The sequence below is a fragment of the Aythya fuligula genome, chromosome Z (assembly GCF_009819795.1).
Source record: "Aythya fuligula isolate bAytFul2 chromosome Z, bAytFul2.pri, whole genome shotgun sequence".
NCBI classification, from domain to species: domain Eukaryota; kingdom Metazoa; phylum Chordata; class Aves; order Anseriformes; family Anatidae; genus Aythya; species Aythya fuligula.
In genome coordinates, this window is record NC_045593.1 from 12,604,173 (window position 1) to 12,627,077 (window position 22,905).

At 36.2% G+C, this 22,905-nt stretch overlaps 1 protein-coding gene across 1 annotated transcript in view; it reads left to right on the top strand.

Annotated features, from left to right (window-relative positions):
- SPEF2 (sperm flagellar 2) overlaps positions 1 to 22,905 on the top strand; it is a 65,643-nt gene that overhangs the window by 18,942 nt on the left and 23,796 nt on the right. Inside the window, exons 9-21 of the mRNA XM_032206413.1 lie at positions 928 to 1,115; positions 2,912 to 3,080; positions 7,031 to 7,250; positions 7,755 to 7,885; positions 8,089 to 8,158; positions 11,140 to 11,213; positions 12,164 to 12,267; positions 14,069 to 14,325; positions 16,016 to 16,124; positions 16,939 to 17,096; positions 18,111 to 18,250; positions 20,281 to 20,408; positions 20,516 to 20,654. Of these exons, the coding sequence (XP_032062304.1) occupies positions 928 to 1,115; positions 2,912 to 3,080; positions 7,031 to 7,250; positions 7,755 to 7,885; positions 8,089 to 8,158; positions 11,140 to 11,213; positions 12,164 to 12,267; positions 14,069 to 14,325; positions 16,016 to 16,124; positions 16,939 to 17,096; positions 18,111 to 18,250; positions 20,281 to 20,408; positions 20,516 to 20,654 (1,887 nt within the window). The remainder of the gene's footprint in view (positions 1 to 927; positions 1,116 to 2,911; positions 3,081 to 7,030; positions 7,251 to 7,754; positions 7,886 to 8,088; positions 8,159 to 11,139; positions 11,214 to 12,163; positions 12,268 to 14,068; positions 14,326 to 16,015; positions 16,125 to 16,938; positions 17,097 to 18,110; positions 18,251 to 20,280; positions 20,409 to 20,515; positions 20,655 to 22,905) is intronic.

Genomic DNA, 22,905 nt, shown 5'->3' on the forward strand with positions numbered 1-22,905 from the left:
TTTTTAAGGAAACCTCTCTATGCTGAGGTCAAAAGACAGTCTTGTAGAGACAAAATGACAGAAGAGTTACAGAAAAACTTGCCTTAAGAATTCTGTTTTTCATGTCCTTTAGGTGTAATAAGCTAACACCCATTTTTGAAAAATGCCATAATAAGGAATTTCAGTCATGCATGCATTATTTCTACCTTGAATCTTGGAGGAGATTAATAAATTAAAAGAATTCATAATCCTGTGAGAAATTGCCAAGTGTTACACCCACAGCAGGCCGTAATGTAACAGTAGGAATGTTACTTTGCTCCTGCCAAAAATAGTTAACAGCTCTAAATCTGAACTCCTATATAATCAGCAGCCATAGCTATTGATTGCTGTGCTTCTGTAAGAACACTCTTGGCAAAAAGGAGCACACGGTCACAGGAACTGCTGATACATCTCTACAATGACCAGAAATCCTTTGCAAAGGTCAAACAGCATCAATAATCTCAAATTATTTGTATATCAGAATCTGATGAATTAAATCGCTAGTCACATACTGTAAATGAGTATTCCATCATAGTTTTCAGTGAAACTAAGCATCTGCATTGTTCCTTAGGAAGAACAGACAACATCATTTCATGTTTCCGTGCCCTCCAAGCACTGAGTACATTCTTAATTTGTTTTTCATGAAAGAAGTGATATATTTCTCCTTTTTTTTTTTTTTTTTTTTGTTATATTTTAGCAGTTAAAAAGCAAACAAACTGGACTTATAGAATGAATAGAAGTTTTTAGATTTTTGTATGTGTCCGTGTTCAATGTCTTTCCAGCTCTGGTGTGACTGTTTTCATTTATTGGTTTAAATGAGTAAGTTAATTTTCTTAGTCCAGGATAGTGCACTTCTGCAGTTTAATTTGGTTTGCAATCTCAGATGTACTTTTCAAAACAAAATTCTAGGCTCTTGCAAAACAAGAAAAAATTGATTGTGAAGAACAAACTATCAAAGAAAGAGAACGTCATGAGAAAAATGCTGTTGGAAGAGCCCAGGCTCGTTATAAAAAGCATTATTCTATATGTTGGGAAGTGATCGACCAAATCATTGACTTGTCAACAAAAGTAGGAGAGTATCGAATACTGACAAACAAGTGAGTATGTTAGCTGTCAGGCAAAACTAACAGGTGTTAGGTAGTTGTTAGGCTTAATGATTTGTTCTGCTTTAAGCACCAGTAATGTCTTATGTGGATCCTCAGGTATCTTACAGGACAGCTTGAATTACTTTACATAAGAAAATTATGATATTCCTTTCATGTGAGTATTCACTGATATGTAACACAAGGTGAAATAGTGCTAAAGCCTTAGTGTAATTCCTTGAAAACTCAACCAACTTGAATCCTTAGAAAACAAGGATTCACTAGTTCTACAGCTTGTAGAAATACTGACTTCTGTTTTATATGAAGAAATTCCTTCATTTAAAAGTTAAAAACTGAATGCTACTCATCTCACAGTAGGTTGCTCCACTAGCTGAATGTTTCCTAACAGTAATATAGAGAGGATGAATTTCCTAATATATATCAACCTGCCTGGACAGTTCTGAAAATTGCAACTTGGTCCAAAGTCTGGGTCCTACATGCTGTGATTCCCTAATCTGACACGCCACAATTCCACTGGGCTTCTGAGAATGTCCTAAAAAGGCAGCAATCTCCACATGCCTGTGATGTAGTAGTGTTTCCAAAACCACAGAGCAGGGCTTTGGATTCTCTGTTGTTCTCTCATTAGTATTCAGTGATTAGACTGGGGGGGGGGGGGGGGCTTGCATGATTAGAAAGTATGCCAAAAACTTCCTTACCTTTTTATGTAGTTGTAGGCTAAATAATTAAGCCATATACATATGAAATATGTATGTCTATATTTCAGGGAAATCATATAGATTTTGGCCCAGTGGGTACTGGATAAAATAGTCATTCTCGACACAGTTTAGTTATGATTTCCTTGTCTAATACAGTTTATTCCACAGTAAGACAGTGTCATGTTTGCTTTTACTGAGTAATGAACAATATGTACAGATATCTGAAATACCTTTGCAAAATATGCATATTAAGAATTTATCTTCATTACTGCCACTACCTATAGGTTTTGTCAGTGTTTCTGTGCACTTCATTGAAAAGGGTGCATACAGTATATATTCAATTATTTTTGAATCATGCATGTAGTTTCCTTAATGTTATAGCCCTCATCTACAAGCATTAATAAACAAATAATAACAAAAAAAAGCTCCAGATGGATGTAATCCTAGAACATTTTGAGTATATGCCAAATTTAAGCTGTTTTTATACAGTTTGTTTAGCACCCATGCATGTCAGAGTTCTATTTATATTTTAGCAATAACTATAATTGCTTAATAACTTGGTACTTATATGCAGTTTATCTTGTTCCATAAGAATATTGTTCCTTTCTGAATGAAAGGGGAAAAAAACAAAAAAAAAACACAAGAGTTTAATTACTTATAAAATTCTGAATGAATTTTAGATTCCAGGAAAATCTGGAAAAATTGTATTGATTTTTGGTGAGGGGAGGCCATATGCCACAAATGAGAAGAGTATTTTGAAGCAGGGAAATAGAGTTGCAGCAAAACTGTTACCACACATCTCTGCCAGACAAATACTGTATGATGAATCACTTACAAAGATACTGAAACCTACAAGGACCTACTGATGTCATACATGTACAAGTAACCACACACAGTGACTATTTTTATGGTTTCTTCCTAACAAGCTATAGTAATTACAGAAAACATTATAAACCATACCAAGTCTAGCATATCCCTATTTCATGATTGTAATTCTTGTAAATTTGGGTCCACTATTTTCAAACATCTAACTCTTAATTTTTGGCTTGGAACTCATTCCATTTTTTTTGTTTGTTTGTTTGTTTTCTACTGCAGCAAAATTCCATTGAAACTGATGCGTGATTGGAAGGAATTTTTTTTTAATGGAAAACCAATATATGAACAAGCCTCAATTCACCCTTTGCCAAATGAACCGAGCCCAGAACAACTTGTAGAACTGAATAAAATGAATCTGTTAGATGAAAAAGATTATGGTGAATATAAGGTATATCAAACTGATAAGACGTAATGGAATATAATACATCCTGATTGTACATAATCATAAACATCTTGTTGTGATGTTACATTTTGTTCTTTCAGTAGTTTCTGATATCAGAATTTGATATGCATTTTCTTTGTGTTACATCAGATTCTGTATGAAATACATGGCTATATTTTATGTTTGTAGCATTGGGCAGCTGATACAATTTGAAAACACAGTTATAATTTCATGCTTATTATAACATTGATTATATTTCTCTCCTGAGTTCATAGAACCAACAAGTAAATTGGAATGCAATGAATTTTAGTTAACTGGAATGTGAAAGTATGGTTAATGCTACCTTATTTAAAAATTCAAGAGGAAGTAGACAGCAAAAGCAAGTGAAAAGAAGTAGGGTCTGTTACAAAAGAGCAATTCTAGCAATTTTGAATGAAAGCTTTCTAACAAGATTTATTGGTTTGGGTGATCTATTTATTTTCATATGGGAACATTTTAAAACATTGTTATAAATGGCTGATGTTTTTGTTAACCTTCTGTTAGGATACAAGGTACCTTAAAACTTCTCCTCAACTTTAGGATGCAATATGTAATTTCAGAAGTGAAAGGTGAAGAATGAATGTCGCCCTGTTATAATTAAAAAGTATTGTACAATATTTTCCAAATTAAAATGTAACTGATGCTTTTCTTTGGGGGTAAAAACACATCAGTATTTTCAAATATTCTGTTTAACTATAATATGTCAAAATCATTATAAGTAGCCTGTCTTTGACTGGCTGGGAAATTATAACCATAATATACATGTGCTTTTACCCACCTCCTGAACAAATTGGTACAACGAGTCTAAATGCTTTTTAGGAGTTTGTGGGGAAGGTCTTGCAGTTCAGTTTATTTTGTTTTCAATCTTAATATGTGCTTTTCTGATTAATTTATTTGTAAGTTCCTTGTTCAGGCCATATCCACCCATGTAATGAAATTCACGATCATTCTCTTTAGGTGGAAAAAAAAAAAGCAAATACTGAAGATCAAAAGGGAGGACATACAGGACAGATAGGGAGGAAAAAGTTACTGGGGAACATTAATGAAAAATGAACTTTTTTAGTCAATATTTTTTGTATTACAGAGTCTCAGTAGTCTTCTTTCGATATAGGGGCACTGAAGAAAGTGAACATTTAAACATTTAATTTAAAGCATTTTTCTCACTACCAACCTGTTTCAAATGCACATTCACATTTTTTTTCCAGTCTTATGCCTTACTGAATGAGTGTTCATCAAAAGCTGATACAACATAACTTGTGTAAAATTGTTGACACCAATACATACTTATGTCACCTGAAAACCTAAGTGAACAGTTAATTCCTTCAGAGTATTTCATCTAAACAAAAGTGTATTGGCAGGGCATTCTGGTAAAATTTATGCTGATTTTCTTCATCACAGAGGAAAAAGCGTGGCACAGGCAACTTGGCATCTCTCAAAAACAATAAGTTTATATTAAGAATGCTGACTAAAAGAAACATATGATAAAATAAAAGAACAAAATAAAGCACTATCAGTATGTTGTACATTCTATATTAGACTGAGCTTGAAAATATTTGGAAACTATCACATGATCAGTTGTGGCTAATCACTTCATAAGTTAATAAAATCCCCCAAACTAAACATAACAGTAGGCACTGTCCAAAATATCAAATAATTTGCAGTTATCATTGAGGGTGTTGAGTGGCAGTCATATAACTCTGGCCTGATACCTGAAGCCTTGTTTCTAACATGTAAGCTACTTTAACAAAGACAAATTCAATCTAGCAATCTTTTAGATTGGAAAGAAAAAGACAAGAAATTTGAAAGGTGATTACTTCAAATAAGAAACCCATTCCATTTGGAATTCATTTTTTCTACAGGTTTGATAGAATTTAAAATAGTTGATAACATCTTTTCTCACAATTTTAAAGGAGAATGATTCAGATAGAACAAGGATTTTATTTTTTTAAGCATATCTTTTCCACTACATATTAAAAAATACATTCTCTGGGATAGGTCAGAGAGTGGATATTTTGCAACTCAAAAATATTTTTTGTTGTTTTTACTGGTTAAAAAGTCACATTTTCATTTATAGTAATAATAAATTATATGGTGTTATTTTATCTAATGCATATATGTTCAAAGTCAACGCTGATCTAGTTCTGTTACTAGAAAGTATGCTATGGCAATATATAATTTATAATAGAATCATAAATCATAGAATGGCATGGGTTGGAAGGATCCTTAGAGATCATGTAACTCCAACCCCCCTGCCATAGGCAGGGATGCCACCCAGTAAATCAGGTTGCCCAGGGCCCCATCCAACATGGTCTTTAGCACCTCCAGGGATGGGCATCCACAGCTTCTCTGGGCAATCCATTCCAGTGCCTCACTACCCTTACAGTGAAGATCTGCTTCCTAATGTCTAATCTAAATCTATCCTCTTTTAAGACTTCTCTTGTCCTATATTTATGTACCTGAGTAAAGAGCCCTTCTCCTTCCTTTTGATAAGACCCCTTTGAGTACTGAAAGGCCTCAGTAAGGAGTCTCCAGAGCCTTCTCTTGTCCAGGCTGAACATTCCCAGCTCTCTCAGCCTTCCTTCATAGGAGAGGTGCTCCAGCCCTAAAGTAAATAGTAAAGTCAGGAAAAACAAAACAAAACAAAAACAAAACCAACCTAGAACATGAATTTAAAACATTGTATTTCAGTAGAACTTTGAATGAAACTAGGTGATGTAATTAAATATTTAATTTATAGAATGATACAATAGTTTACATTGGAAGGGATATGGTCATCATTTAGTTTAACGTCTTTGCTCAAAGCAGGTTCAACTTCTAAATCAGATAAGGTTGCTCAGTGCCTTGGCTGGTCAGCTTTCAAATATTTCCAAGGATGGAAATTCCACAGGCTCTCTGTGCAACCTACTCTTGTGCTTAACCACCCTCATTGTGAACATTATTTTCCCTCATTTTTTTCTGTGTTGAAATTTCCTTACTGAAACTTTTGACTGTGCCTTACAGCCCTTTAGTGTGAACCCCAAATAAGATGACAAGTCAAAATCTAATTGGAAATATTACTAGTCCACATATCTTCCAGACAGCTGTTTATTACCCTCCAGTTAAATAATAAGTGAAATAAGACTAGTATTATGCTGCATACGAGAATGTCCTCTTTTAGCTTATTATAGCATAAACTTCACATGTATTTCATTGTTACTTTCCTAGCCTTATAAGATGCAATAATACAGCAGCAAAAAATATATTCAGTTCTTCTGACTATATCCTTCCATTCTCATCTTTCTCCCAGTGCAATTGTCAGTAAGAGACAGCCTCATTAAGCTGTATGCTTGTAACTCATACCACTGATAAATTTATATTAATCTCAGTGCAGATTAAATGGAATTTTCTACTCAGTATTTCCTTTCTTTTCTGATTAATGTAATTCATCGGGGGTGTGGGAGTGGGGAGTATTAGGGTTTGGCAGGTGTTTTTTTGTCTATTGACTGCATATTAGGCAGATAACTGTATTTGAAATCTTTTTCTGAATTTTCAAAGATCTCATTGTGATACTGGGCAATAATGTTGCCCATTTTTTAGAACGCTGAATGGTAGGATAATATTTCACAAATATGCTACTGATTCATTCTGTCATATTGGTGAAATGACTTTTCATGTTTTTGGGATTTAAAAAATGAATCTAGCAATCTGTAAAAATGATTGTAGGAGTACTTGTCTCTCAACTAATTATTAGTGAATATTAATAAATGGTTAGAGATAATGACAGTTATTGATTTTAACAAGGCTCTATTCTAAAAATATTTTATTTTTAAGTACTGTTCAGATTTGGTTATTGTATATTTGTTTATGTAATGGCATATATAGAAAGATGAAAGACAAGGCATATTGACAAATTGTCTCATAATTTGTCATTTATACAGAGTATGACAGGGGAATGGTGTCCAACTGAAGATAACAGTGAAAACAAACCTCCTCATAATAATAACATATTGGGTCATGTGCTTCGTAGACTGATGGAGATCTTCTATCCTCCAAAACCCAAATCTTCATTACCTGTATTTCCTTCTTTTCCTATTAAGGGATGCATTTTGGGAAAACTTTTTAGTGGAAAAACTACCTGTGTAAAGTTTCTTGAAAAAGGTAGATTTTTTTTTTTTTTTAGCTTAAATTTCTTTAAAATACTTAATTGTTTTTAAATCCAACTCTTAGAATGACATTTGTTTGGGCAAATCCTTGCGTTACTTATCCTTGAAACACACGTGCATCCATATTTTCTAGGAGATCCTTGCAAGTCATTCATTCATTATCTTCCAAAATAAGATAAAAACACATGAACTTTCATAAAGTAGTATTACTTCTGCATTTCTTGAGAATTTAAAAATGGTTTTGAATTCTCTGAGGATTTTTTCTATGGAAGAGACTAGCAGACATCTGTATGATTGTGGTTATATGCTGTATAGTGGTCACAGAGCAAAGACAGTGGTAACAACTTACATCAAAAGCCCAAACAAAAGGAACTATACATTGCTTTGCATGTACTAGGCTTTTGCATGTCTTCTCAGAATTAATTTAATTTCAATAGTGGTCTGTGTCTATGTGTGATCAGCTCAAACTGTAAAACTATCTTATTTTTTCTTATATTAGTTTGCAATATTCAGGTACTATCTATTGATACTCTGGTTCAGGAGGCCATCCAAGCTTTTCTTAAAAATGAAATGAAAAGTGAACACAGCTTAATTTCACAGGAAGCAGAGAGTTCCGTGAAACAAAATGAGGTAAGCATTTTTATTAATTTTCATGTTGGGTATGACAGGGAAAAGAGAGTGACACGTATAAGGAAAAAAAGCATATTGTTTCAATTTCTTACTTAGTTCTAAGTTTTGACTTAGAAGACTTCAAGACATATTCAATTCACAAGTTTGGTTTTCTGTAATGTGTAATTTCCTTTCTCATAATTTCTTTTCTTAATTGATACAAGGTCCAGATGAACATGTCAAAATCATCACTACTGGAAGTTCTAACAGAAACATTTATCAATGAAACCGAAGGTGTGTATGTGTGTATATATATTATTTAATTATAATTTATTGTAATTTAACTCTTATCTTATTAGATTTAAATGTAGTTAGCCTTTCTGTTATCCATGTCTGAGTTTTCACCATAGTTTCTATTACGAAGTTACTGTTTCCACACATTTGTAGTGTCTGAAAGCAGCAAGTGCAGGCTGCTCCACAAGGGAGGGTGAGCTAGGAGATTAAGACAATAATAAGTTAGGCAGGGCCAACACTTTGCCAACAAAAAGTGAGGATATTGACTATAGTCAGGGTCAGGACCAGGTCCAGAGACAGTGTGAACCTTAGTCTGGTGATAAGTCTGCTGATGAAAATAAGTCTTGAGTCAAATCAGACACTCAAGACCACAGATGTGTATCAGGGTCAGAATCAGAGATAGAATACAGAGTGCTGATGTGGTTGTTACGCAACTGTGATGTACCACAGACAAAGTCCAGGATGAGAGCTTCGTCTTAAAAACAACTTCCAAAGGAAGGTGTTGAGGGTGGAAGGGACCTCTGGAAGTCACATAGTCCAGTGTTTCTCCTTAAAGCAGGGTCACTATTGCAGGTTGTCCATGACCGTGTCCAGTTGGGTTTTGAACATCTCTAAGGAAGTAAACTCCACAACCTCACTGAGCAACATGTTCCTATGTTCCATAACCTTTAGTGTTAAGATTTTATTGTTTAAATGGAATTTCTTGTGTTTCAGTTTGTGTTCTTTTATTTGGCATCACTGAGAAGTTTCTGACTTGGTCTTTACTTCCCCTCATCAGGTGTTTATGAGCATTGACAAGATTCTCCTCAGGCCTTCTCTCCCCAGGCTGAACAATCCCAGCTTTCTCAGACTCTCCTTGTACGTCAGATATTCTGGGACCTTAATAATTCTTATGGCATTTTGCTTGACCTCCTCCAGTATATCCAGGTCATTCTTGTACTGGACACAGCATTCCAGATACAGCCTAACCAGGGCTGAGTAGAGCTCAAGTACCACTGCCTTTGACCTGATGGCAACATTTTTAACACAGTCTAGGATGCTGTCAGCCTTCTTTGCTGCAAGTGTACATGGCTGACTCACAGTCAGCTTGTTGCCTTCCAAGGCTTCTTCTCTGCACAGCTGCTTTCAAGACAGTTGACCCCCAGTTTAAACTGATGCACAAGACTTTTCTTCCCATATACATGTACAGAACTTTGCATTTCCCTTTTCTGAACTTCATGAGATTGTTGACAGCCCTTTTCTCCAGCCCATCAAGGTCCCTCTGAATGGCAACCTCGACCACTTGAGATACAGAATCATAGAGCGGTTTAGTTTGGAAAGGACCTTAAAGATCATCTAGTTCCAACTACCCTGGCATGGGCAGGAATACTTTTCACTAGATCAAGTTCCCAAAGCCCTGGTCAACCTGGCTTTGAATGCTTACAGGGATAGGGCATCCCCAGCTTCACTGGGCAACCTGTTCCAGTACCTCACCACCCTCAGGAAAGGATTGCTTCCTTCTATCTAATCTAAACAAAACATCTTTTAGTTTAAAACAATTACCCCTTGTCCTATCACTCCACTCCCTGACAAAGAACCCCTCTCCAGCTTTCCTGTAGGTCCCCTTTAAGTACTGGAAGGCCACTGTAATGTCTCCCTGAGCCTTCTTCTCTCTAGGCTAAATAACCCTATCTCTCTCAGCCTGTCTTTGTACAAGAGGTTCTCCAGCCCTTTGATCATCTTCATGGCCTTCCTCTGGACTTGTACGAATACATCCGTGTCCTTCTTGTGTAGGGGATCTGAAAGTAGCACTCTAGGTGGGGTCTCACAAAAGGAGAATAGAGGGGGAGAATCACCTCCCTCAACCACCTCCCTCAATGTGCTGGCCATGTTTCTTTTGATGCAGCCTGGGATATGGTTGGCTTTCTAGACTGCAAGTGCACATTGGCATCTCATGTTGAGCTTCTCATCAACCAGTACCCCCAGGTCCTTCTCCTTAGACCTGCTCTCCATGCATTCTCCTCCCAGCCTGCGTTTGTGCTTTGGATTGCTCCAGTCCAGATGCAGGACTTTGCACTTGGCCTTGCTGAACTCCATGAGGTCTGTGCAGACTCACCTCTCCAGCCTGTCCAGGTCCCTCTGGATGGTATCTCTTCCCTCCAGCGTGTTGACTGCACCACAAAGATTTGTGTCATCTGAAGACCTGATGAGAGTGCACTCAATCACTCTGACAAAGATGTTAAATAATACTAGTCCCAATACTGACCCCTCAGGAACACCACTCATCACTGGTCTTCACATGGACATTGAGACATTGACCACAACTCTTTTAGTGCAGCCAACTAGCCAATTCCTTATCCAACAAGTGGCCCATATATAAAATTAGCATCTTTGTCCTCCAGTTTCGTCAGGACCCCTGGATTCATTTCATCAGGTCCTATGGACTTACACACACATTCGTGTTCCTTAAACGGTCTTGCACCTGACCTTCTACACTGGGCAGTACTCCTTGCTGCAGACGTTCCTGCTAATCTCAGGGGACTGGGATTCCTGAAAACAAGTTTTACTGTTAAAGGCTGAGAGAGAGAAGGTTTTAAGTACCTCAGCATTTTGAAAGTCTCTTTCAGCAGGTGGATCATGTTTTCCGTAGTCTTCATTTTGCTGTGGAGATATCTGTAAAAATCCTTCTTCTTTCCCTTTTCCACCAGACAGAAGAAAATATCTTTTCTCCATGAATATATTGAAACAGATTGTATGGAGAGGTAGTCTCCATCATTGGATGTTTTCGAGACAAAGTAAAAACCTGAGCAACCTGGTCTGACCTTTCAGCTGATGATGCTTTAACCATAAAGTTGAACGATGTGACCTCTGGAGGTTGCTTCCAACCTGAATTATGCAATGATTCTATGTTTCTGATGATTTCACATACCTTTTATTATTTATCTGCAGTAAGAAATATTATAGAAGTAAAACTGTCAAACTTTATAATGTACCTATTTTAGGTAATTGTCCTATCAAAAATGATTCATCTAGTCAAGAAACTGAACCAGACAACAGCCAGAGTGACCTGTCCAAGGTTTGTAGTTTGATTTTATCTGCTACTATATAAAGATACCTTAGTTAAAATCTTATTAAACTACAGAATGGTGACACCATTTCATCATCCTGCATTTATTTGTTCACCTTACTGCAAGCATTTTCTGTATGAAATTTAGAAAGACATCTTATAAAAATCTATTCCTGTGTATGTTGCGTAGAGTTGTACATGCAGCTAGAATTTTACAGAAATGTTTAATTTCACATTTATGTAAGATATGGTACTTCCTCTTCATTTCTGAGTTAGCAGAAATGTATTCCTTATCTTGATGGTGCTAAGCAGATAATTCATCCCATGATAAGGTTTCTTTTCTTTATTTTCATAAATACTTAATTCTCCAGTGATCTATTTGACTTTACTGGTTGAGCTGAAGAGTACTTCAAAAACTAGGAAGGTTCCTATAGAACTAAAAAAATTAAATGCTGCTATAGGAAACTTCAGTTTGAGGCTACTTTCAGGCTATCAGAAATGAAATCATCAATGGATTTAGAGTAGAGAAAACCAGAGTGACCTTGGACACGAGTCAGAATTATTGCACAGTTAAATCAGAATAACTTGTACACTTGATTTTTTAATCTTTTGGCTTTCATTATCCTTTATTTCTCAACCTCATTTCTGTCTGGCATTTTCATGGATGTAATGTTGTTCAGTGGTATTTCAGTTATATTAGGTCTTTTTACATAATTTTAAACTATTTCTCCTAAATAGATAATAAACATAGATAATAAAATAAACATTAAATATAAATAAATAGCACAATAAAGATTAATAAATAACACAATAAATGTAAATAAATATATGGAGAACATAGAAGTAAAGTATGTAAAGTAGAATCTATGTAAAGTAGAATAGTTCTTTTTAACTGTCAGTGTCATGGGCATTCTGAGCACTTGAATCTTACATGTTCTTCTAACTGCACTCTTCCACAGCTATCTGTACGTGCCCAGCTTGGTGCTGCATCACAGAAATTGTTGAAGAAAGGAAAAAGTATTCCTGATGAATTACTAGTTGCCATCCTGTTGGAAGCTATTAAGTATGAAATTGTGTAGCTTTTTTCCTCAGTTATAGAGAGTGTAATTATCCAGTTTGTAGAGCCATAGTCAGCCATTTCTCTTTATTCCGTGCATTACTGGAACGTTAGAGTATTCTGCTGGGAAATTGGAGCTAATTAGTGCAGTTAGTTAATCCTCATTTTAAAGCAGTAGAATCTAGCCCTAAATTACACAGACATTATTGTGCACCACTGACAGCAAGTAAAAAAATAATCATCTATCACATAGACATTAAATATAACTAATGTCTGTATTTTGTTTATCAGTTGGAAATTATTCACAATGTTCTAGTGTTTTTTCTTCTAGCTTTTATGTGAAATACATAATCCAAACATTCATACTTTGGCAGTTAAGTTACTTATTTTTTTATATTCTTACATGACAGAAAATTGTCTACTCTCCTGATAAGCAATTAGCACTTCAGTTCTCATATGAATATCATGTAAGTTGTATTACTCCCATTGGAACTTTATGTTATGAAACAGATTTTACTATTTATTTCTTTAGTGCAAAAGTTAGCACCTCAAGAAAACAGTGAAATTACATCTCTGATAATAGTTTGTATAGAAGTTGTTCTTGAAAACTTCAAGACAGATCACAGAATCACAAAACCATCTATTTTGGAAGAGACCCCCAAGATCACCGAGTCCAACCTCTGACCTAACACTAACCAGTCCTCCACTAAACCATATCACTGAGCTCTACATCTAAACGTCTTTTAAAGACCTCCAGGGATGGTGACTGAACCACTTCCCTGGGCAGCCCATTCCAATGCCTAATAACCCTTTCCGCAAAGAGGTTCTTCCTAAAATCCAACCTAAACCTCCCCAGGAGCAACTCTGGACTATTCTCCCTCATCCTGTCACCAGGCACGTGGGAGAACAGACCAACCCCCACCTCACTACAGCCTTCTTTAAGCTACCTGTAGAGAGCAATACGGTTGCCCCTGAGCCTCCTTTTCTCCAGGCTGAACAATCCCAGCTCCCTCGTAAGACTTGTTCTCCAGACCCCTCACCAGCTTCGTTGCCCTTCTCTGGACTCTCTCAAGCACCTCGATGTCCTTCTTGTAGTGAAGGGCCCAAAACTGAACACAGTACTCAAGGTGTGGCCTCACCAGAGCTGAGTACAGGGGGACAATCACTTCCCTAGCCCTGCTGGCCACACTGCTTCTTATACAAGCCAGGATGCTGTTGGCCTTCTTGGCCACCTGAGCACACTGCTGGCTCATATTCAGCCAACTATCAACCAATACTCCCAGGTCCTTCTCTGCCAGGCAGCTCTCCAACCACTCCTCTCCCAGCCTGTAGCTCTGCTTGGGGTTGTTCTGCCCCAGGTGCAGGACCCGGCACTTGGCCTTGTTGAACTTTGTACAGTTGACCTCAGCCCATCGGTGCAGCCTATCCAGATCCTCCTGCAGAGCTTTCCTACCCTCGAGCAGATTGACACACGCACCTAACTTGGTGTCGTCTGCAAACTTCCTGAGGGTGCACTCGATCCCCTCATCCAGATCATTGATAAAGATATTAAAGAGAACTGGCCCTAGTACTGAGCCTTGTGGGACTCTGCTCAGACGTTGTTTTGTTTATCACTTTTAGCTATACTTGACCTAATTTCCTGGTATAAAATCCGTTGTTTCACAAATATAGTAGTCATATTCTGTGTTCATGAGGGTATTGCATACACTGAATTCGGAATGAAAGACTGCTAGGACAAGCTGTTCTTTAGGTGTTAATATTATGCTGTCAATTCACTGTATAATCCTGATTCTTTATTTGCCCATAGCCAAACACCGCCGGAGATGGGATGGATTCTGGATGGATTTCCAATGACAATTAATCAGGCAAAGCTTTTTGAAAAAGCATATATAGGGGTTGATCCAGATGAAGCAGAAGCAGAAGATATGAACCCTGGAAAGCTCTCCCTTGTTACAGATCCCAGAGCCCCTAACAAGCCTCCTGTTTCCTTACCTGCATTTGATGTTTCAGTATTATTGGATATTTCAGACACGACAGTACTGAAACGTATGGCTAGCTTGAAGTGTAAGTTTCCAACCACCCTTTACAAAGTTAAATGACAAGCAGATTCTGATTTAAGGGGAATATAAAGGTTGTTATAATATTGAAACTACTAAATTTTGAATACTTTGCAATGTAATGGCAATTTGATTAGTGCAATTAGGATACAAAATTATATATTATTTTTAATTTTTCAGATAATTATGAAATTACATTTTTTATCATTTCCTGTCAGTTTTCCTCTCCATATGTAAGTCCTTTTCTAACTTTGGCTGTTCTCTGTTTATTTGTCTAGAAGTACATGACTTTATAAATTTAGCTTATATTTATCAGGTTTACCCTTACATCGTGTTCATTGGAGCGAAATAGCATTATTGCACAATTTCTTTATATCTCACAGTATCACTTATATGTGTTTCAGTCAAAAGCACATTAGAAGTGTGCAAGTACATGTATATATCCTTGGTTTTATTTGTTCTGAAATCTCACTAGAGCTGATGTAGTGCAGTGGCTAGTGTTAGCTATCACATAAAACAGCAGTTGAGAAAAACACAACTTACGTCAAATGCAGAAATATGCCTCATTCTAAATGAGTATGTGTAAATAGTATTTTTCTCCAAGAGACACATTTGGAAAGAGACAAAGGGATGAGCTAACTTTCTTTCTCTGGGATGTGCCAACATTCATTCCCTATTGAACACTGCATTTGTCATATGTTAGTTAGTCAGCGAACACCTGCAAGTAGGTGATTTTGACCAGAAATGACAAAGGCATCAAAGGCCTTTTGAGGGCTGTTTCAATTCCAAGCCACATACTTTTCATTGCTCTTATTCATCTTGGCAAAACATGAGTTCTTTTCACAAGTACATCCTGTATTGTCCAAATTGTAGGGAGATTCTTTATTGTTTTTACTGCAGCAGTTTCATAGCACTTGGCTTGAATTTAACAGCATTTAACTTTTGTTAAAGAAAAGAAAGGAGAGGTGGGATGAGAATGAGGCAAAATTGTTAGAGGTTTTGCTAACAATGCAGTCAAGATAAATGTATAGGCACTTAACATTTGTGTTAATTTTAAGACCTTGTGTGCCAAAACACTTTGAAAATTTGATAATACATGATATAGTCTCAATAATCCCAAAATAATTTATTTCTTAAGATGTCATGTGTAGATAGAAAGAGTCCTAGGAACAATAAAAAACATCATAAAGTTTTTTTTAAAAGTGTCAAATTAGTTGATTAAAGTGTTTTTTAATCTCGAGAAGACTTGGAGAAAGAGGATACCTTGTCCTCAGGTGCAATAGTTTATCTGTCTATTGCTGTTGTGGAAAGGAGTAGTTACTTCAAGGAAGATTCAGATTAGACTGGGAAAACAGCTTCTAACTGTAAGAATAGTTAAGCCTGAAGTAGTCTGTCCATGAGATTATCCCATCTCTACAACTGGAGATTTCTATGACTGCAAAGTATCCATCAGGAAATATTAGCATTATCATGGACTGCATTTAAACAGAAAAGGAGGGAAGGCACTGACTCCAGGTCCTTACTCAGATCTGACCCTTCTTTTCTTTTAGGAAGCTGGCACCCAGTTTTTAGATGAAGAACTGTAAAATGAAGGAAAGCTAAAATCTTTCTTTTAATAATTATCTTATTTGAGGCCAACCACTACTTGTATAATTACCTTTTTCAACATATGTTCATATATGCTGTTTTCCACACAGCACATAAATCAAAGTCATCTCAAATGGAACAGAAGGACAACAATCAAAATTCAGATGCTGAAATCCTTGAAGAGAAGATTGACTTAGTAAGGGACCAGGTGCTACATAGGTATGTTGCTTGAAGTACAAAAAAGTTACTTGAACCATATTTTTAGGCATGTAATTAATCTGAACTTCATATGTGATCCATGATTGTACTGATATGCCTCATGTTAGGATTTTACTTATGAGTTTATCTGATGTGGAGCTTAAAGAGCTAGTGGATTCTTGGCATGACACAAATAATCCTAAAAGATAAGAATTCATATGTTTTGCTTTTCCAAGGTATTTTTATAAGGAGAATTTCCTTTCCAGATATATATTGACTGAACCATACATACATATACTTACATATCTATGTATGCATACATACATCAGAGAAATGTCATATATAATGTGATTGCCCTTGAGTGAAATGGCTTGAGTTACAGAATTTTTGAAATGGTATCTTCTGCTTTTACAGTAATAAAGAATAAATTAGTTTTGTGTGTTTTATACAATTACTATTTGTTTTATTTTGCATAGAGAGCAAAATCAAGAACACCAAGTTTTTTGTCTAAATGTATGATACTTCTATTTTAGACTACTAGATTATTGATTATTATTGTTTTTTGTTGTGATAGAAGAAAACATATGCTTACATTGTGACAAGAAAGAGTAACAAATATATAAAACTAGATAACTTGAAAATTTTCTGATGCTGAAAATGAAGGGTTGATGTGGATGGACATTTAAATATTTTCAAAAAGTATTTGCTGAATTTCCTTTAGTATTGGATTAGATGTTGTGATCTTTCTTTTGTTTATTAGTTTTGGGAAAATGTTTTCTTTTCCTGCAGTTATTTCAGTAGTTAGATTTAAAAAATTTTAATATCATTTTTGTAGAATTTCAGGCTTTCTAGACACATGGCCAAAATTAGAGAACTGGTTTTCAGTCCATCAGAATATTCTAGTGAAAGTCAATGCAGAGACAGAAGAAAGTCTTGTGTGCAAAGCAGTAAAGGAAATTCTAATGGGAGAAATTGCCAAAAACCAGAATAGAAGTAAGTTATTTTGTTCCTACTTTTTACATTTAATTAAAAAGACTTTGTTCTTTATAATTAATACTAATGATTAATATATACAAATATATGGAAACACTACCAATTTTCACTGTCCCTGCAAGACTTTGGAGATTTATGAGTTAGTGATAACTGCCCTGGAACTCTGAATTTTTCTGCTACCCTGTTTCAGAGAGACTGATTTTACATAGTTGCAAAGGTAATTTGAGAAAAGGTTTTAATATGTTTAAAATAAACTGTCAATTGGGTATATTTAAATTCACTGAGGTAACGGATTACTAAAGTCAGTCCTTTCTTCTGAGTTAAAGTATTATGGCTAGCATCTTTACCATGTGGCATAATATCATCAGCAGCTTAAAAATATGAATAACTTGCAGTGTTATTAACATTTCTTTTGGTGCATCTTATTGCATGTTTCCTCTTAATCACCCCAAAGGACAGAATCATTTAAAAATAAAAAGGGAAAAAAAAATACCCAAGGGAAAATATGTATCAAATAAAACAGAATTGGCAGACTTTTGAATAACCACTTTCATATCTTGAGGATTTTTAGAAGATAGTCTATATGTGTCTTGCACCACATTATTCTTTCCCAAGTCTCACATGGAAACCATAACTGCTTACAACTGTGCTTTAATTAAGCAGGGAATCCTTGAAATAATGATAGTTATAACGAACCTCAGAATTATATCAACACCCACTGACCTTGGTTTACCTGGTAAAGAATATTTTGTAAAATCACACAAAATCTTTATCTTCTTGTTTCTCTCACAGTGATGGTTTTAGAAAAGTATCAATCCTGCAAAACGCAACCTAACTGGAAGGAGATGTTATAACAACTATGGAATCACTGGTTTGATCAGTATATATGTTGATGAAAAATGCCTAACAATGAAACATTGAATCTGTTTCATTATTTTCAGCATAGACGTAGCGTAGATATCTTTGTTTACTTAAAATACATTTGAATGTACTAATTCTATGTTCTTATACAAGGTTCTGCTCAAGAAAAATTACCAGGAAAAAAGCCTTTACCAGTTACATCTCAAGATTTGGTTCCTTCTATTCCTGTGACAGCACCACCAATTGAACCAGGATCAGATGAATGGATTTATGTAGATGAACCACTTCCCAAGGTACATTAATTCATAGAACCATAGAATCATTTAGGTTGGAAAAAACAGTGAATAAAACAGTGAACAAATACAGCTGGTGTTGGCCCATCAATCCAGACTATCAAGGTCCCTCTGTAGACCCTTCCTATCCTCAAGTACATCAGCACTCCCACCAAACTTCGTGTCATCTGCAAACTTACTGAGGGTGCACTTGATCCCCTTGTCCAGATCATAGATAAAAGTAGTGAAGAGAATTGGCCCCAGTACTAAGCACTGGGGGACACCACTTGTGACCCCCAGATGGATTTAGCTCCATTCACCACTACTCCTTGGGCCTGGCCACCCAGACAATTTTTTACCTAGCAAAGCATACAGACATCTAAGCCATGAGCAGCCAGTTTCTCCAGGACAATGCTGTGTAAAACAGTGTCAAAAGCTTTACTAAAGTCTCAACAGACAAAATCCACAGCCTTTCCCTCATTCACTGAGTGCATCACCTTGTCATAGAAGGAGGCCAAGGCTGTTGAGCAAGACTTGCTTTTCACAAAAAGCTGACTGGGCTTAATCCTGTGCTGGTTGTCCTGTGTGTGCCGTGAGATGGCGCTCAAGATGATCTGCTCTGTATCCTTCCCCAGCACCAAGGACAGACTCACAGGCCTGTAGTTCCCTAGGTCCTCCTTCTGGCCATTCTTGTCAATGGGCATCATATTTGCTAGACTTCAGTCAGCTGGGATCTCGCTGAATAGCCAGGACTGCTGATAAATGATGGAAAGTGGCTTGGTGGCTTGGTGAGCACTTCTGCTGGCTCACTCAGTACCCATGCGTATCTAAGTGGTGTAACAGGTCACTAACCATTTCCTCTTGGATTATGGAGGCTTCATTCTGCTCCCCATCCTTATCTTCCAGCTCAAGGGGCTGGTTACCAGGAGAACAACTGGTCTTACTACTAAAGGCTGAGGCAAAGAAAACATTAAGTACTGAAATTAAGATCTGAAATTTAGGGATTTCCTGAGATGACTTTATATCTGCATCTTTGTTTTCAGTAGCCCTCAGCAGGTTTTTCTTCTGTCGTTATGTCTAGTTGTTTATTTGGAAGCAATTTACTTTTTGTTCTCTGTAATATGGCCTGCATAATTCTGCTTTTTAGGAAAAAAAAAGTTAATTCTGTCACTTTGCTTTAAACTTGCTGTCTGCTTGGGTTATTGGATGAGTCTATGTTCTTGTATTGTGAGATACAATGAAAATAATTCTGTATTCACCCTCTGAAGGTACTTATGTATTACAGGCATCTATCCTATCTCCCTTCTTCATTTTGCCTCAGGTACTGTTTTTCCAATACAGTCATAATGTTTAATTCTCCTCATGAAGAATCCGTACAGTATGTTCAATCATGATCATTGCCCTTCTTTCTGTCTACCTGTTGTAGTTCCAATGAAAATTTTTTGAGGCAGGGAGGTGGGACTGCTTGCAGTATTCAGGATGTGGATTTGAGGGGTGCATAATGATGCTTTGTATTTTGTTCTGTAATTCCATTCCTAATGTTTACCTGTTTTGACTTTATAACTGCAATTAGCTTGCATATGCTGTAAATCTCTTTCTGAGTAGCTACAGCCCATAGGTTAGTATGTTGTGTTTCCTCTGGTCATGGCCTTCATTTGTCATTTTTTGACAGTCGGTCAGTCAAATGTCACTTTTGCAACACTTGACAGTCACCTTTAATTTTTACTAGTTTGAACAGTTTTGTACCACCTAACTACTCATCCTTCTTTACTGAATTTATGAATATACCAAAAAGCACGTATCAGCAGTATTTTGCTGGTAATTCCCAGTCTTGTTGAGTATGGCCACTTTTTTCCAAAGAATGCATAGGATAACCTATATGTTGGTACAATGTTTATAAGTAGCTGTAAATAGTTGTAAATCAAGAGAAATACGTAGTGAAAGAAATCAGTAATATGATTTGATGAAATCTTTCTTATATTTGCTAATGATATAGATAAGAGGATTACCAATAAATGTGTCAATGAATTTTAATGTTTTTAAAAATGCAGGAGATACCTGATTTTTTAGTACCTTACTGGGAAAACATAGAAAATGCATATGTCAGCACCATCAAAGCTATACTTAGATGCCTAAGGGATGAACAGCACTCTATAATTTATTACTTAGCAGACATTAGGTGAGTAGAAAAAGTACCCTACCACTTTAGTATTCATATTTTATATTTTTCATCTGGCATTCTATTTGTATTTTAACATTACAATTTTTTTTTGCCATAATTTACAGAAAAAATTTCCAAGATTATTTAAAGCGCCCAGATCTTAAGCAGGAGTTTGTATCTCAGTGGCAATCAGATTTTAATTCAATTGCTGATGACCTGCGAGAAGACGAGGAAACAAAAGCAGAACTACATCAAAGAGTTACTGTAAGTTAATGACAAAAGTTATAATATACCCTATCGCTTGTTTGTATACAATCTTAGTGTAACATGAATGATATTATTATTTACATTTTTTTTGGCTCTTTACCACTCTTCTTAAACTAATTAACTTCTTGTTGTACATAAAGTGATAAGTCACAATTGGTATGGCTTGTGGCCATGCCTTTCTTATGTCTTGCTTCTTTGTTTAAGTTAGACTGTCATATTCTGGTACATTTTAGAGTAAGAAGTCTGCTTTCTTTTTCTTTACATTGTATGGTTTTCAGAGATGTTACTTATAGTTTTGGTCATTTCCATAACATTCTGGCAAATCTTGTCAGCCATTTAGTTTTTCCGTAAATGAGATATGGTAATATATGTGTTCTAAAGCTGATTCATACAAAGTACAGAGAATTTCTGTGAAATGTTTTGATGCAGGTAAGTGTTTGCTCTCATACCTCCCCTGAGAGCTCTTCACAGAAATACATAGCTGTAAAGGTCCTAACAAGTTCGGAGCCAATTTAAACATAGGCAGGAAATGGAGCTATCTTTGAATTTACCGGATTCCCACTTCAGAACAGACATAAACAGAATTCTACACTATCCTATATTGCTTTCAGAAGAAAACATACTTCTGCATGATTTTTCATTGAAATCAAGTCAGGAAATGCTCCCAGAAAAGAGAAGAAAACGACAGACACGTTTTTAGTTGTAGGAAACATTGGTAGAATTATAGATTGATTCACAAAAATGGAAAAAAAAAACAGTACCTCCTTTTATATAACATTATTTCAATAGGATGCAATAGAAGACTTAACAATCATCATTCATATTCCTAATTTCCAGTAAATGGAATTACAAAAAAAAACTGGAATCCCTCTGTCTTATATTTTAGAAAGCTAAAATTTTAAGTATTTGACCTTTCACTCATAACAGAGATCCTTGTTTGACATTCTCCATTTCAAATTAGGCTAAGAGGATGAGATAGTGCTATATTTTCTTGACATTTAGGCAATGAGTCTCAGGCACTGTGATAATGCTAAGCACCATAAGTAAGACTGTTTGTAGTCAAGGCATGACTACCAGGAATTCTGTTTCCAAATTACCCATTCTAGTCCTTGTGGATTCCAAACCTGTGGGTGAATGTGAAGATGATGCTTCCTCTGTGCGTTTAGGCCCATCAGTTGTACCTCCGCAAATGTGAGAATTCTGTCATTCATCCTTCTGTGTTACTAGAAAAGAAGAGAGAGGAAATGAAAAGGGCTGGAATCTGTGGAATATATTTCCTTAAACATTTCTGCTTTCCCAGACTGTTGAACTCTGTCATCTCAGCTGGACCCTTTCTGAAACACCATCCACACTGGAAGCTGCCATGTTGTGAAACCCATAAACCACATTTCTCTGATACCAACTGGAAAATGGAAAAATACATCCCATCTTACCATGTGTGAAAAATCCCTCAAAGGCTTTTACATCGAAGGCTCTGACATCCAAGGCTTTGGCAACCAAACTCATAACAGAATCACCACACATAAGATCTCTGTTACGCTGTCTTTTATCTATTTCTCCCACTTCCCACTCATGACTTTGCTATCATCTGATGTGTTCAGTCACTTGATCCTACTACATCTCTTGCCCCGTATAGGAGACAACTTAGCACATGCATCCATTTTTCTTTCTTCCTCTACCTGAGTACAAAGAAAGAAGGGGAGAGAAGCTGTTTCATTTTGAAATAAGATAGAGTGGTGAGAGAGAAAAAGAAGAGACACATAAAACATGTTTTTGGCTTCTCCCTGAAAAAGATAGCTCACCATCTACTTTTCCAGCTGTAGCCACTATTTACAGTAAATCAAAACTGTGACCTGCATAAGATGAGAACCAAGAAGAAAATGCTGCTTGTTACTTGTCGCAGGAAGATACTCTAAAGAACTGTACATCAGTTTGTGCAAAATACTAGTTAGTGTTATTTATATCCACAAAACGAGTCACTTGTAAGCTTATATCTTTTTATTCAGTAACAGTTCCTTATGTGTATATCCTACAGTGCAGAACAACCACAGGTATCTGATAGCATTCAGTTTGGCTACCTTCTATCTATGCCACTGCTGTGTTAAGTAGCTCAAGGACTATTAATTTGTCAGCTTCCCTGTGGCTCTTGTCCTCCTGAGGACAGCTGAATTTATCTGAAGTTTTCAGATACAGTGGGAGAAACAGGATCTGACTGACTAGGCTGAGACCCAGAGCTGGTGAATATGGA